Source organism: Taudactylus pleione, unplaced genomic scaffold (genome assembly GCF_031769625.1).
Source record: "Taudactylus pleione unplaced genomic scaffold, aTauple2 ptg000019l, whole genome shotgun sequence".
Classification (NCBI taxonomy): domain Eukaryota; kingdom Metazoa; phylum Chordata; class Amphibia; order Anura; family Myobatrachidae; genus Taudactylus; species Taudactylus pleione.
Window position 1 is genome coordinate 9,484,745 of NW_028284421.1, and position 16,576 is coordinate 9,501,320.

Consider the following 16,576-nt stretch of genomic DNA (forward strand, 5'->3'; position numbering starts at 1 on the left):
ATGTAATTGCATCATAGCGTATGTATCATTCTGAATGCTCACTTTTATTTAATGACACAATGGTTGGTACTGCTGCCTAATGGGGGGCATCCACTAGACGATTTTATCCCTGTCCAACCTCTTAACGATTTTCCCTTGAAGTTTCCCTTGAAATATGATCTTCCACTCTGCAAATCTTTTGCAAATCCTTTGCAAATTGTTCAAAGGATTTGCAAAAGATTTGCAAACGATTTGCAAAAGATCTAACAATAAACTATGTTGTTTTAATCTGTGATTGAGAGCTTTCAGCTATAGTGGGCAGACAGTAGTTCATAGTTTGATCGTTCAGCGTGAACGATGTGTAAACGATTTGTAAGCAATCAAGTGAAATTGACCTGCATGTTCAGTCGATGGAGGAGACGATCAAACGACCAGCGGGAGCGCGCATCGTACATCGTTAGAAACAATTACTGCACGATTTGCAAACGATGTTCAAACGATTATCAAAGATTATCGAATGATTTTATCATTATCATTCAATCGTTCAACTTTATCGTCTAGTGGATACCCCCCTTAACAGTGGGTTTGATTCCAATCTGAGTTCTAACTGTGTAGGTTTTGTATGTTCTCCCTGTGTTTGTGTGGCTTCCTCTGGGTGTTCCAGTTTGCTTCCACACTCCAATGACATACTGATTGATGGGCTGCTGACAAAATTAATCCTAGTGCCTGTGTGTGTAGTAGATGATACAGAATGTAATCTCCAATCGGCAGGGAATGATCTGAATGATTACATATACTGTAGTTTGTAAAGCATTTCATGACATGTAGTGGCTATATAAATAACCATTAAATAAAGTAAAGCGAATATGAAAATAGCTTTTAAAAAATATATCAAACATTATTCAAAGTGTTCTTTTTGAATCTGTCTTTATGATGATTAAAGTTGAATACAATTCCAATAAACAATAAAAGTGGGACAAAGTATGGCAGACAAGGAAAATCCTTTAACTCCTTCTGGGCCACATTTGTTTGTGTTAGAAGGGGTTACAGTGCATTCTGGGCCTGAGCGATGTCACTAGTCCTATAGGAGTGTACTGTATATACAAAAGATGCATAACATCAGGTCACATAAAACGCATACTGTAGTTCAGTTCAGTAAATTTAGCTTTACTAAGTAACTTATTCTTCATGACAAAATTATCAGTATTGATAATTATGTTTTGAATTAGCAGCGAGTTCAAAAAACCTTTTGGAGGCATTCATCATGCCTCATTACCAAAAGTATCACTTCCGATAAGATGCTCTCTTTCCGGAGCCAGCTTTTCGGAAGTGATAGACGTTTCTCCTGCTGCTTTGGTCTTTGTATACCACAGCCTGTCTTGAAGCTGTGCATGTGCAACATGGAGACGGGCTGGGGAGTTTCTCAGAAGACTGGAGCAGCAGGAGAAAATGTCCCATCAGATTCAGAAGACAGATTTTTTTTTGGAATTTAGCGAATTACATAATTTCTATATCCCCATAGTAAAGAATGGGGACTGTGGAAATGATCAGGGGACAATTGTAATCAGGAGATATCAGTGATGTCTCCTGCATTACACAGTTAATGAATGGAAAAACTTAATTTCTACAAAAGTAGGTGAAAATGTTAATTTTCACCTATTTTGGTAGAAATTAAGGGATGACGAATAGACGCCCAAGCAACATAATATAGTTCAATTATACTCAATCAAGTATTTGATGTATTGCCTCATACACAATGTCACAACTAATAATCATACACCAATATGTTCTTATGGATTTAATGTTCACAAAGTGCACTGCCATTGAGCAGCTGGCAGAACTTTGCTTCAGTACAGGCAAAACCAAATACTAATGAATTTAGTATCTATAGACATAAAAAGTATTTATCATGTTTGCTTTATTTCATATTTTGCATGTATTTGAACCCCTACAGAAAGTCTATGGGGAATAAAAGATCATTGGTGATCAGAGGAACCAGCAATTACCGTCTGCTTGAAGAAACCGACACACAATACTTGTCTTTAATTCAATTCTTAGTATTTGCTGATATATTTTATGTTTGGACAAAAGTTTAGAAATGAAATGTACATTTTCGTCAAATATTGTAACTGAACATAATTAGAAAAACAACAAATTAATACATTCTTTCAGGACAAAATGAACACCCTTAATGTGCACACAATTTATTTCTCATGTGAGTACTTAGATGGCAACATTTTAAGGTAATTCCCAGGAAGACTGTGTGATATTCTTAGATCTTTCACCTCAGCAGCTAATGGCCTGATTCCTCAAGGATCGTAATTGCAACAGCGTACGCAGATCAGCCTATGGTGTGTATTGCGCATGCGTATGCACCACAGTACGCGTGCGCAGTCAGTATAGTGATCGCACTGTTATCACGTAGGCAGAAACAAAGCCAACGCAGAGTGAGTGACGGGATGTCAGCATTTGGGGGTGGTGACGGAGGAGTGGTCGGAGAAACGCAGGCGTGCCTGTCCGTTTAAAGCCGTTTCCTGGCCGTGCATAAATTAGCCACTGTGACTACATACGTAGTTTGAGTACTCACTGTGTGCAATATGAGATGCAATTGCTGAGACAGGTCAGACCTGCTGTAATCTGGCTGAGGGTCCGATGTTACTCGATGTATACACAGGATTGCGAGGTCTTACGGATGTGAGAAAGTGGTAGTGGGCGTCTCTATGCTGGCTGAGTGGTTGCAAACATTAGTATATTTTTGCTTTAGAACTGAGTGCGTAATCGCAGCTGTGATCGAAATAGCTATCCATGCTGAATCAGGCCCTAAGGACAGAGCCGTGTATGGCCAGGCACCATAGAACAATTTGGGTAAGGGTGTGGTTATGGCACTCTAGCATTCCATTTCTACTCTATTCTTAAAAAGCAGAGAGGGGTCTGGTGCATGCTATCCACCCCCCCCTATTACTCCTCTTAAATAACTATATGTTACAAAGCCTACTTAACAGTATGGTATAGGACAAATTGCACTTACCATATTCAGAAAGAGAAGTGTTATTGTGGAATTTGTCTGTCCTGAAAAATTAGGCCATTTAGAGGGGCAAAACTTTAAAACCTGGAAGTTAGGGACAGTTGGTAACAGTAGACTGGAAATGTGAGCACACATAACTGTAAAGGTGCCTATCCACTAGGCACCATTACAGATTGTTTAAAAAATTGGTCGTTTAGACATCTATCATCAAGCAAACATGCTGGTCAACCTGACGATAACGTCAGGTTCATCATGTTTGCAGATGATCGATTGTGTCTACACTGAACGACTACTCGTTCACTGTAGGCACATCACAGACTGACAAACAACTGCACGATTACAATGTCGTAATTGTGTAGTCTTTTGCCTGTCTTCTAGTGGATAGGCACCTTTAGTTTGTAAATACAAAACTTTTATCATTCCAGCATTTGCATTTGTCATGATGCTCAGCCATAAGGTGCTAAGAACTGTGGGTAACACAGGCTGGCACTAGTTTGCTAACAGTTGTCGGTTTACTATCTGGTCCTTATTTCATATTTAATTTTATAGTCCAGCTTCTTGGTAAATAGTATTGATATATGCTAAGAAATATATTGCAAGTGTGAAACTTAAATATTGAAAGCATGGTTCTTACATGGACAGAGTGCGCAACAGGAAAGGCAAAGGGGGGGGGCACTGGGAAGATACTCGAGATATTTCTAGCTGGAAGATATGTGAGCTTTTATAGTTCAGATTTATAGAATATAATAAAATATACTCCAATGGGCAACCTCCACCATTACAAACTGTTTACAATAACTGATTTATATATATATTCTTTTTTTTATATTTTTGACTAGTTACTGAGAAATTTACAAATAGCCCAACATACTGTTTATTTAAACATGTTCCAATGTACTAACATGAACCATAAAACTGCAGCATTTCCATTTTATATATAAAAACATTATTTACAAAGTTGTTAATCCAACATCCCAGACTATTATTAATCTAGAACCATTTCTTGATTATATACAGTACATGAAATACCACATTGACCCAAGTAAAAAAAAAATTAAAATAAAAAAAGAGAGATGCCAACTTCGTGCCTCTTAATTTGGCTCCTCTTATTTGCTGAAGGCTGGGGACATTATTGCTCAACCAGTGTATACAAAGTCAAGTTTAAAATAGTGCTGTAAAAAAATTTCTGCCCATATTATTAAAGTAAAAGGTCAAAACATTGCTATAACAGTGGTGGTGGTTGAGACAGCTGGATTGTAATGAAGTCCTATTTGAAGTACAATGAAGAGTTCATACTGTACAAGCCAGAGGCAAGGAGTCATCAGTCATTGTCACCGCTTCACTACTGCCTCTTGTGCAGGGGTAAATACTCAGTAGTTGTTATCTCCTTCCTCCAAATCCTGGTTGTCGTCTTGCTGCTTTCACACAGGAAGCACAACATGCAGTCTTGTAATAAGCATACACACACAGTCTGGCCTGTACTACCACGTTGCAGTTGTAGTATTTGTCTTTGCAAGTTTCATCTGTTTCAAAAGAAAAAGAACAATTATTTTTTCTGAACTGGGACAACTGTTAAAAAGGCTTCTCCCATTTTCCTCCCCATCTCCAGCTGAATTGTAGGGTACATTTTCCGGGACACCTTAACCCTGGTGTCAAGACACAGTTTGCCAAAGATTGTATTTTATATTTATATATATATACAGTCAGGTGCATAAATATTGGGACATTGACAGAATTTTCATATTTTGGCCTCTATTCACCACCACAATGGCTTTGAAATGAAACAAACAAGATGTGCTTTAACTGCAGACTTTCAGATTTAATTTGAGGGTAATTACATCCAAATCAGGTGAACGGTGTAGGAATTACAACGGTTTCTATATGTGACTCCCACTTTTTAAGGGGCCAAAAGTAATGGGACTATCAACTCAAACGCTATTTCATGGACAGGTGTGGGCTATTCCCTCGTTATTTCATTATAAATTAAGCAGGTAAAAGGTCTGGAGTTGAATCTAGGTGTGACATTTGCATTTGGAATCAGTTGCTGTCGACTCTCAATATGAGATCCAAAGAGCTGTCACTATCAGTGAAGCAAGCCATCATTAGGCTGAAAAATCAAAACAAACCCATCAGAGAGATAGCAAAAACATTAGGTGTGGCCAAATCAACTGTTTGGAACATTCTTAAAAAGAAGAACGCACCGGAGAGCTCAGCAACAACAAAAGACCCGGAAGACCACGGAAAACAACTGTGGTGGATGACAGAAGAATTATTTCCCTTGTGAAGAAAAACCCCTTCACAACAGTTGGCCAAATCCAGAACACTCTCAAGGAGGTAGGTGTATATATGTGTCAAAGTCAACAATCAAGAGAAGACTTCACAAGAGTGAATATAGAGGGTTCACCACAAGATGTAAACCATTGGTGAGCCACAAAAACAGGAAGACCAGATTAGAGTTTGCCAACAACATCTAAAAGAGCCATTACAGTTCTGGAACAACATCCTATGGACAGATGAGACAAAGATCAACTTGTACCAGAGTGATGGGAAGAAAAGAGTATGGAGAAGGAAAGGAACTGCTCATGATCCAAAGCATACCACCTCATCAGTGAAGCATGGTGGTGGTAGTGTCATGGCGTGGGCATGTATGGCTGCCAATGGAACTGGTTCCCTTGTATTTATTGATGATGTGACTGCTGACAAAAGCAGCAGAATGAATTCTGAAGTATAGAAACCGTTGTAATTCCTACACCGTTCACCTGACTTGGATGTAATCACCCTCAAATGAAATCTGAAAGTCTGCAGTTAAAGCACATCTTGTTTGTTTCATTTCAAATCCATTGTGGTGGTGAATAGAGGCCAAAATATGAAAATTCTGTCAATGTCCCAATATTCATGCACCTAACTGTGTGTGTGTGTGTGTGTGTATATATATATATATATATATATAGGGGTGGGAGGGACTTTCACAGATTCCAAGACTATAGATGAGGAACATTTTTCTGATAAATGTTGTTATTGAAGCCCAACAGCTCCACATTTGGAAGTGAAGAGGACATCAGCAGCTCAGGGGTTCTCCATCATGATACAATGCCAGATGAAATGTGTTCCTACAGTATATTTGTAAAACAAAACACCCAATTGATTGCAGCTATCCTACCAACCCAATTCGAAAATGCTTTTTGCTTTGATTTCTGGAGAATACAGTGTTCTGCAAATTGTATCTAATTAGGGAAATTGTAGTTTGGGGCTAAGACTTTAAAAGCTACTTTATATGTCATGGGCAAGTTGGGTATTCCCAAAGCATAACCTAACCCCTGATTGCTGTAGAATCTACTGTAGTTCATTGAAGTAGATTCAAAAGAAATTCATTATGTTTTATTTGTTTTTATTTGAATTACTAATTTTATTGTAGAGCTATGAAGGCGATAATGCAAATGCATGATTTCAAAGTGGTTTTGTTTATTTACCAATATTGAGAAATCATACATTTTGTAATTCTTTAAAATATGACCCCCAACTCCTCTCACACCCACAGCCCAGGATAGGTCCCCATTTACACACACTGTGCTCAGCATCAGACTCCTCTCACACTCACAGACCTACAGGATCCAGGAGAATAGAAGCCTCATTGATCCAATATAGCTCCGGAAATTGCCTGTGCACAGATGCAATATAGGGGCAGAGGATTACTGGGACTGGACAGCCCCTCCAACAAGCCCGGGCATGGATAATCAGAACATCCCCCCTTCCCGTCCCATTCCCCTCAGCATCCCTGGACGTTAGCAATCCTTTCCAATTTCTCAGTCATGAATTGCTATTCTCTTTCACAAAGCCAGAGCTTGCCAAATATGTGCAATCTACACCCTTTATTGCAGTATAATTATCTCAGTCCCCAAAACCAAAATCCCCTATTAGCATGGGTATGCACAACTGGGTACAGTCCACATTTGGCAAACAATGCCATTGCTCTGCCCAATCTACTGGTGTAAAAACTAGAATATTTCCTTGCAAACTTTTTGTTTTTACAGAACCTAGGCAGTCTGCCGTGTCTCTGCAATTTTGTACATCATAGATTACTCCTATGTATTCATATAAAAAAAGTCCTGCTACATAAAGAAACAATTTGAACCAAAACAAGTAGATTCATATTTTATGTAATCTAGTTTTTTGGCACAGAATATATATTCCACATGAATATATTATACCTGTCTTGTAATAATAATAATATACAGTAGGGCTCTCCACCATTTATTATCTGCATCATTCCTATTTAAAAAAAATGTTTAGGATAGTTAATTATTATATTTAGACTTCTATAATTAGATATCTGCTAGATAATGACCTGCTCTAATCACTCCTTTACAAACACATATTGGGGACCATGCGAAGTTGAATGCAAGTCAGTTTTGCAGAGCATATCTTGGTTTCACATTGTCCTGGAGATGAGCCTATGCAACTACTGTATGGGCTATGAAAAGTTGTACACAACATGGGTGCATTTCCACATGCATCTGAAGGGGTATAACTGGGTGGTTATGGGGTGATTGTACATAGCAAAAGTTTAGTGAAGGTGTGAAGGTGTGTCGGTGGCTCTGCTTTGTGTGTATGAGTAATTACACCTGTTTTTAGATGGTTCTTTTGCACCAGGGAGAGGACTGATGCAATTGTCAAGTGGTGATGACTGCTATAAAGCAAGTGTGCAGATAGGAGCCATGTGGTCGCAGAGATGCATAAAACTCTGCACACTGGCCAATTTATACATTAATAATAATAATCATTATTATTTAGATACATCATTTCCATACAAGCAATGTGGGAGCATTTACAGACAACTCTGCTTCAACCCCATATTCATTAGAATAATAACACATCAAACTTATTATTTTGACCCTTTTATGCATATTTGCATAATTTGCTAAATCCTTTGAACTATTGCATTACATTGTATTGTCAGGTGCGCATTACCCATAAAATGGGAAATTTTACCAATGATAACTAATGAATATGCAAATATATGTAAAAAACAACACACACACGTTTATGGATGTGTAAATAGACTCTATGTGGTAAATTTACTAAAGTGCGGCTTAAGCAAACCATAGGCGTGTATGCCTTTTGTAAACCATGTGACTTACTGTGTGCCAAAATATGTTATAAAGAGACACATACGGCTACATTTAACACCTGCCCAAATATACACATGGTTTTTAATATAACTTGTTTACCATAATGTAAAATACAGTAAATATAATTTTCTTTACTTTTAAATTTCTTCCTGTTAATGTTTTGAAGCAGACTCTACTAATTACCTATTTCTGGAATACAGTCCTGTGGATTGCATGTTTCTGTGCCCTCTGGTTTAAGATCTGCTTCACACTTATCACTGTGTGACATGTCACTGGCCAGGCACCGGACCTCACGCACCCGGAAACCACCTTCACAAGACTTTGAGCACTAGAGAGTCAAGGGACATCAGACAGGTAGGACAAATTAGGTAGAGAGAACTGTTACATAATAAGTGAAGCTTACTGGCTATTTTACAAATAAATAGAAGGAAATACTAACATTTCACAACTCATACATGGTGCGATGCACCTTGTAGGGCGACTGCCGATCCGTTGGTAGATATATCGTGCTGTCACCGTCAGCAATCGTGCGGTCTGCGGGGACCGCACGATATGCCGGCTCCCCCCTCCTTCATCTGAATGGGATCGTACATCGCATCCCAGATCAGATGGTTCTGCAGGAAGATCTGGGGATGCGATGTATGACTCCGCGGAAGCGCGCAGCACGATATCAGGTACGATATTGTGCCCATACACGGCACAATATAGCACCTATATCGTGCCGATCCGTCGGATCAGCACGTATATCGTGCCATGTATGGGGGCCTTTAGTCTCACAGTATATTTAATAATAGACATAAATGTTTGATTTATATTTGTTGGAAAAAGCTGTCTGTCTCTATCAGGTATTCCGAAGATAGCAAGTTCTCATTACACACAAGGTACAGAATGCAGTGACCTATAGACATTACAAATGTTCCAATTAATGTTTATACTAAAAAGAGAACATTTACTTTAGTGAAAGAGGAACATCTTCATCTTTGTGTGACAGCTTATCTTTAAAGAATTACTAATCCTAAAATACAATTTAATTGATAAATTTAAACTCATATTCTTATATTAAGGAAGTTGCTAGGACTAAAACTATATGACTTTGGGAAAGTATATGAAAAAATAGCAATTCTATTTGCATGAGTCTAGATCACCTTAATTCTATTAACACCGCATTTAGCATGTGTGAGAAATTAAAATGGAAAAGTATTTAAGCTATTAATTTATTTTTTTTTAGCTAAAAGGGTACATACAGTACAAAAGCAGGTTCTTCTACCAAATATTTCAATATTTTATTGTGATTTCATATTGGACCCATATGAGGTATATTGTGGTTCTTTCCCAGTGTACTATCTGAGAGTTGTGTTTGCTCTCTGTGTTGAACAAAAGAGATTCTTGTCACAATTCTTATGCATACATAAGTATACAGCACATGGGCCTCTAATTATCTAAGATGGGATCAATTTGTTGAGCAAGGAATGAGTAGAAATAAATGAAGGGGGAAGGGGGAGGACTTTTTCACATTTTGCTATGTTACATCATGGAACAATGATGTATTTAATTGGAATTTATTCCCTCTAATCGAAACAAAAAACTCAATAATGAGCAAATTAGTTTTGACAAATGGTTGAACCACTTTTTTAATGAACAAAATACTGAAAATAGGTGATTAAATGAATACCCCATGAGGCATAGCCAGTGGGGTTTCAGGGGGAGCGACCGCTCCCCTTTGCTGAAGAACTCTTAAAATAGCTCCTTCAGGTAGAGACACTAGTCAGTGCAGGGTTGCCCAGACGCTGCCTATTATGTTTTTTTTTTTGCTGGGTGCCATGGTCTGAGAATGGAGGAGTTAAGGAGAGGCAGGTGGGCAAATACCGTGGCTATCCACTGACCCCCCCCCATTATAGGGACTGTGCAGCCTATTACTGCATCTATCCGTGGTTGGAAGAAGTCCTTTAGAAGGCCATATCCTTTTTTCATGTTCCAGTGACCATGGCACACAAATAAGTGCTATAAGATTAGCAACAGGTAAGTGGCATAGGAGGGAATGTGTAGGGAAGTCAATAAGTATAAGGAGTACAAGTTTTAAATGGATTTTATCGAAGAGAGCAAAGAGTTTAATAGAGTTCATTAAGATGAAGGGTTCTTTAATGTGAAAAGTTTTTGTAATTGGATTGAGTAAGATAATGAGGGTGTTAATAAATATTAATTAAATCAATGATGTGGTTAATGATTAAGATGAGGGAGTTAAAGTTTTAAGGCACTAATTATGATGAATGGGGTTGTTACAATGATGTTGCAAAAGTGAATGATATTTGAGAAAGGGTTAATTAGTCATGAGGGGATGCTTTGGCAATCTCTGTGTAGTGTATGGTGATCTCAAAATGCTCTTTGTATTGTGAGGTGTTAAAAAAAATTGCTTTGTATTGTATGGTAGGCACAGAAATTCTCTCTGTGTAGTACAGTGGTCACAGTGATGCTTTTTGTACTGTAAGGTGGTCATTGGAGACTCTGTATACTATTTTTCCAACTTTGCTCCTCCCATGTCAAGAGCTGGCTACACCACTGGGTGCAGGATAATATTCTTGTAGAGCACATGCAGCACTTTCAGACAAGTGCATCAGTGAACCCTTTAGTCTTTGAGATATGTCTAACTTTGCCACTACTCAACCCCAAAGTTCATACTTTATAGAACTGCCTTTAGCAACGATTATACCAACGATTTGGGCAAGTGTCTACGAGTTTTGCACATCTAGATGCTGAAATGTCAGCCTATTCTCCATTGCAAAATTGCTCAGGTTATGCATAAAATGATGCTGCCACCACCATGCGTCACACTACAAATGGTGAAGCATAGCGCTCAGCTTTGTAGCTGAAGAGTTCAACTTTGGTCTTATCAGACCATAGAATCTTCTTCCACATAGACATAAACACATGGACAATATGACTAACATAAAGGCTGGTATGAGAAACAATGTTGACATTCTTTGCAGAACAGTTAATTCTTACATACATGACTGCTAAAAAGTGTGAGATACAGAATACAACTATACTTAATACAAAATTATAACTAAAATAGGTACTTGTGTACTTTACGGACTCATTGCAGAGAGAACCCAATGAATGTTTTAAATGGTACTTGTGTACTTTATGTACTCAAGTACCGAAAGTTGTCCCCACCTAAAGAAGAAAGTTGTCCCCTCACGGGCTCGCTGCGCTCGCTACGTTTCGGGCTCGGTGGCTCGCTATGCTTGCCACAAGGTTATATTCCCCCTCTACGCCCACTTGGATGGTGGGGAATGACGCTGGACACTGGCTGATGACGTCAGGGTCCTCTCCGTGAAGGGGATTTACACATTACCATGAGTGATGATAATAATGAATGTAGGACACTTGTGTTCTCTCTGCAATGAGGGCCTAATTCAGACCCGCTCGCAAGCGGGTCAATGTTGGCCCAGTGCGCATGCGCACGATGGAGGTGGCTCCGTCGTGCACATGTGCGAGACCCGGATAGTGACGAGCAAACGGTCGCTCTGGGTCTCGCACCAAAGGGGGCGTGCTGTCGATGTTGAGTGACAGCACGCCCCTTATGGTGGGCGTGCCGGCCCAGACGGAGGCGTTCCCATGGGAACGCCTACCGTCTGGGGCCGGCCCCACTGACATCACAAGTGATGTCAGTGGGAGTGCCTTCGGCTCTGATAAAGCCGAAAGCACTCCAGGCCTTGTGGCAATGAGACCCTACCACAAGGGTCTCGTCGCAAGCCCGATGGTCGCGATGGTCTTCCTGGCCGCTCAAGTACCCTAAAATAAAACAACTTACCGCACTCCAGTCAGTATAGAACCATTTTGTGCCACAGGATTTAAGATGGCAGGACTGTTGGTTTGGAGGCCGCTCCAGATAAGAACATTCCTGAGGCTTCACAACTGTAAAACCCTCGGCTGTCTTCCGAATGCAAATTACATCTCTCTGCTGAGTTCCAGTTCCACATTCAACAGAGCACTATGGAGAAGACCAAAACAAGAGTCATTGCACAAAGATACGCAAAATATTGCATAAAGCTGCATTGTAACAATCGTGTTAAGACAGTGGACATACTCTAAATTTATACTTTTTTACTTAAATGTACTGATAATATGGACACCAGCAATTGCCCTTGGTGAACTTCAATACACATAAATTCTAAAAGTACATATTAAACTTATTTATTATTGTTTTTCTAGATGAAGTAAGGCGCCAAACTCACAAAAAGTCACATGATCCTCTCCATGGTTAATATGAAGGTGCCATATTACAGATTATTATTATTATTACCAGTTATTTATATAGCGCATACATATTACGCAGCGCTTTACAGAGAATATTTGGACATTCACATCAGTCCCTGCCCCAGTGGATCTTACAATCTATATTCCCTACCACATGCTCACACACATACACACTAGGGATAGCGCCAGGAGGCAGGCTCAGGCTGTGCATAACACACGCATCGCCGTGAGCATTGGTGGCGATGCGTGTGTTAAACAGCAGCCAATGAGAGTCAGATAGACTCTCATTGACTGCTGCAGCACCCACTGCAAGAGCCGGGCTTCCATCCGGCTCCTGCAGTGGGTAATGGGACAGACGTCATGACATCTCTCCCATAATGCTGAGTGCGCCAGCCCAGGAGGACTGGCGGGCGCCGGCGGTGGGAGCGGTGTTGTGGTCCGGAGCAGCAGCGTGGATTCAGGTAAGTATATTTGTATATATATTTCTTTTAAACCTGTCTGCACTACTGGGGGCACAACTAGGGAGGGAGGTGGCTACTACTGAGGGGACCTCTACTGGGGGTGGGGGCACAACGGGGGAGGGGGGTGGCTACTACTGGGGGCACCATTACTGGGAGGACCTGTACTGGGGGGGCTACTACTGGGGGCACTTAATTGGGAGGAGGAACCTCTACTGGGGACTACTACTTGGGGGGGGGAACTACTACTGGGGACATTATAAAAGGGGCCTACTACTAGGGGCACTGCACTGGGGGGACCGCTACTGGGGGCAATAATAGGAAGGACCACTACAGGGGGCACTGGATAGGGGGGGATCACTACTGGGGGCCTGCATCAGGGGGACCACTACTGGGGGCACTGCATGGGGGGGACTACTGCTGGGGGCACTATATAAGGGGCTTACTGCTAGGGGCACTGCACTCGGGGGACCACTACAGGGGGCACTAGATAGGGGGGGGGATCACTACTGGGTGCCTGCATAAGGGGACCACTACTGGGAAAACTGCATGGGGGGGACTACTACTGGGGGCACTATATAAAGGGCACTGCATAAGGGGATACCACTACTGGGTGCACTGCATTGTGGGGACTGCTACTGGGGGTACTGCATAAGGGGGAACACTACATGGGGCACTGCATTTGTGGGGACCACTACTGGGGGCACTGAATAAGGGGAACTAATTGGGGGCTGTATAAGGGGGACCACTACTGGGGATACTATATAAGGGGCACTACTGTGGGCCTGCATAAGAGGGACCACAACTGCATACTGGGGGTACTGTATAAGGGGCACTAGTGGGGTTAAGGTGCATATGGATAGGAATATTCAGTGTGAAAATAAAGGGGTGTGCCATGTTGACACGCCCCATTTTTAAGTGATCATGCCCATTTTTTTTGCCGCGCGCACATATCCGGGGGGTCTCCCTTTTCAAATTTGCCCTAGGCTCCAAATACCCTAGTTACGCCACTGTTGGAAAGATGACTAATTAGGGTATAGATTGTACATTGTAGGCATCTTGCTAAGAATGATATGATAAACTCTGTTGTAGATTGAAGTGTTGTAAAATAAAATAATGGGCACCATAATTTTACACATTTTTCCATTGCATTACTGATTGGACATTATAGGGATGGTGAATGTTCAAGCAAAAATTAGATAACCCATCACTGGGGGGCGATTCAATTCAATGCGAATTGAATAGCTCCGGGAGCGATCTCCCAAAGCTATTCAATTCTGTGCGCTGTGTGGTCGGAGAATGCTGGTTATTGTGCCTAAACAAGGGTGTTATGGCGCGTTAACCGGCATTCTCTGACCATAGTGCCGGGCGTGCGGCTGTTAGCGCCGCGCTAAGCAGAAAAACAGCTGCGCGCCTGGCACTTTGGGCGGATTTCTCCTCGCATCCCCAGGAGGGAAAAAATCCTTAGCCCGCCCAAACAGCGCACTGAATTGAATAGCTCCAGGAGCTCGCTCCTGGCGCTATTCAATTTGCGTTGAATTGAATCGCCCTCACTATTAGCATAGCATGCTGAGTGAGATGTAGCCAAGCAGCAGCTTCTCCCTGAAGCATACCTGCCAAAGTCCCCAATTAAAAAGGGGCACATATGTCAACACTTTCCTACACCCTACAACATTCCCTAAGTAAAAATCAGGACAAATTATGAGGTTACTCTAACAAATTGGTAGGAGATTGGTTGCAATGAATAACTGTACTGAATATCTGAGGTTATAGTGGGCCATGGTCTAACGGGCCATGGTCTAACAAGCCACTCCAAAATCTATTTTGACCAGGTCTGTAAGGTAGGCCCCAATGTGAAAACTAAGATTTAGTGACGTAGAAGTGCCTGTATTGCATGGCTGCTATTATCAACTTATGAGTTACATTTCTTTTTCAGCAACCACCTTGTGTTCAGCTGCCCAGCTGATCAGAGATCTCAACACACTAGTTGATCTGTGTTAGCTTAGGCTGTTTTTAGTGCAAAGTGGACAGAGTCATTCCTCATAAAGGAAAGGAATGTGTCTTGCTAGCTAAAACTTGGCACTGTAAAACTGATTGTATGACCTAGGGCAAAAAAAAACCCAGGACAACACGTTAATAACTTAAATGGTAGTCTGATATCTTTATATGTAATTCAAAAAAAGCTACCTTCCAGCTTATTAATGGAACCAACTGACTGAGGCACTCTTTGTCCACACTTCATCCATCTACTTTGATAGCAAGTGAAACAACGCAAAATCCCTAAAACTGTCTGGAAAATACTAATCTTCAATTTTCCAGCCCTGGAGAACTGAGAGTATATTCAGAGGGACAATTCCATCAAGTACAGATCTGTTACCCTGTATATCATCAGACAGGATAGAGATGTTCCTAATAATACAATTTTTGTATACTTTCCTGTGTCGGAGTGCTTTTTTTATACTAGGGCTACATGATGACCAAATTACCAAATGCATTTCTGGTTCGGAGCGAGCATTCGTAGTTTATACTTTCTGTATAAGCCTTAATCATTGATGAAAAATCAACATTTAAAGGAGGAAACTAGTCAAATTGTATTTAAAAATAATTATTAGTCCTATGAATTATTGTGCAACAGAAAGTTTAATCAAACATTGTGCAGAATGCGTGCAACCATCACTATACATATGTTGGTTTATTACAGTCTTAGTGCTAATTATTACAGTTTTATCACTCACACCTTGTACTGTACGTTTATTGGGCTTACACTGACATTTAAAATGAAACTATTATACAATAAAAAACGTTTAATAGTACGTAGATTTAATAGTAGTAATAAAGGTGAAAATATTAATTGTGTTATTTTCAATTAACATTTTATAGGCAATAAGTAAAATACTGTACTACTTATACAATTAAAGTAATGAGCGTTAATTTTTAAGCAAAATTAAAACAATTTTTTTCATATCTAATATACACTTTGCAACAAATTAGAATTTTAAGCAGCCTAAACTTTACAGGGTGAAAATAAAACATTTAATTGCTTTTATTGTAATGTAGCACCCCTGTTTCATTGACGTTTATCTGCATTACACTCTATTAATAGTGACTGAAATTGCTGCAGCAGAATGTCAAACTAATCAGCAACATTATAGGCTAGTTATAATTGCAGCATGGACACCTTATAATGATTATGAAATTGTGCTGGTGTGGTGAAGGGTCTTGAGAAAATGGGACTGCAATGCTCCAGAACATTACCAATACAACAGTTTGTTGTTGTATTTTTTTTGGTGCACGGATCTTTTCCATCCTTTGAGCTGTGACTATTATGAAGGCCTAGGATCAATGGCGCACTACTATCTTGAAGGTATTTGCTTGTGCTGGGGAGTAGGAAGCACAGAATATTGGTTGAAATCTCTTTGTGCAACAGTCTTTAGAAAGTTAATCGGGCATCTGGGGCTTACCACTGAGCTGTTTCTCCTGCGGCGCCATAGTGTCAGAGCTTGACCTAGATGGCAGAGGATTCAAATTGTTGTAAGCAGGTGACTGTTGACCTCTTGATTTTTTTCTGATCTGTGGGTGCTTCTTCACCTATTGTGCCCTCTGCTGTGGATGCTGAACCCAGGATGCCTACCAGCAGTGATCTGAGGGCCTGTTTCAGAGCCGCTCGCTAGATGCGGCCGCTCGCTCCCAGCATATGCAAATTCAGTGCAAGCCCAACAAGGCAGGAG

At 40.5% G+C, this 16,576-nt stretch overlaps 1 protein-coding gene across 1 annotated transcript in view; it reads right to left on the bottom strand.

The window, feature by feature from the left end:
• Positions 1-896: 896 nt before the first annotated feature.
• Positions 897-16,576, bottom strand: part of THSD4 (thrombospondin type 1 domain containing 4) — an 898,709-nt gene continuing 883,029 nt past the window's right edge. The window contains exons 16-18 of the mRNA XM_088445395.1: positions 11,945-12,124; positions 8,317-8,461; positions 897-4,527 (exon numbers count right to left, since the gene is read on the bottom strand). Coding sequence (XP_088301521.1) covers positions 4,385-4,527; positions 8,317-8,461; positions 11,945-12,124 — 468 coding nt within the window. The 3' untranslated portion in view covers positions 897-4,384. The remainder of the gene's footprint in view (positions 4,528-8,316; positions 8,462-11,944; positions 12,125-16,576) is intronic.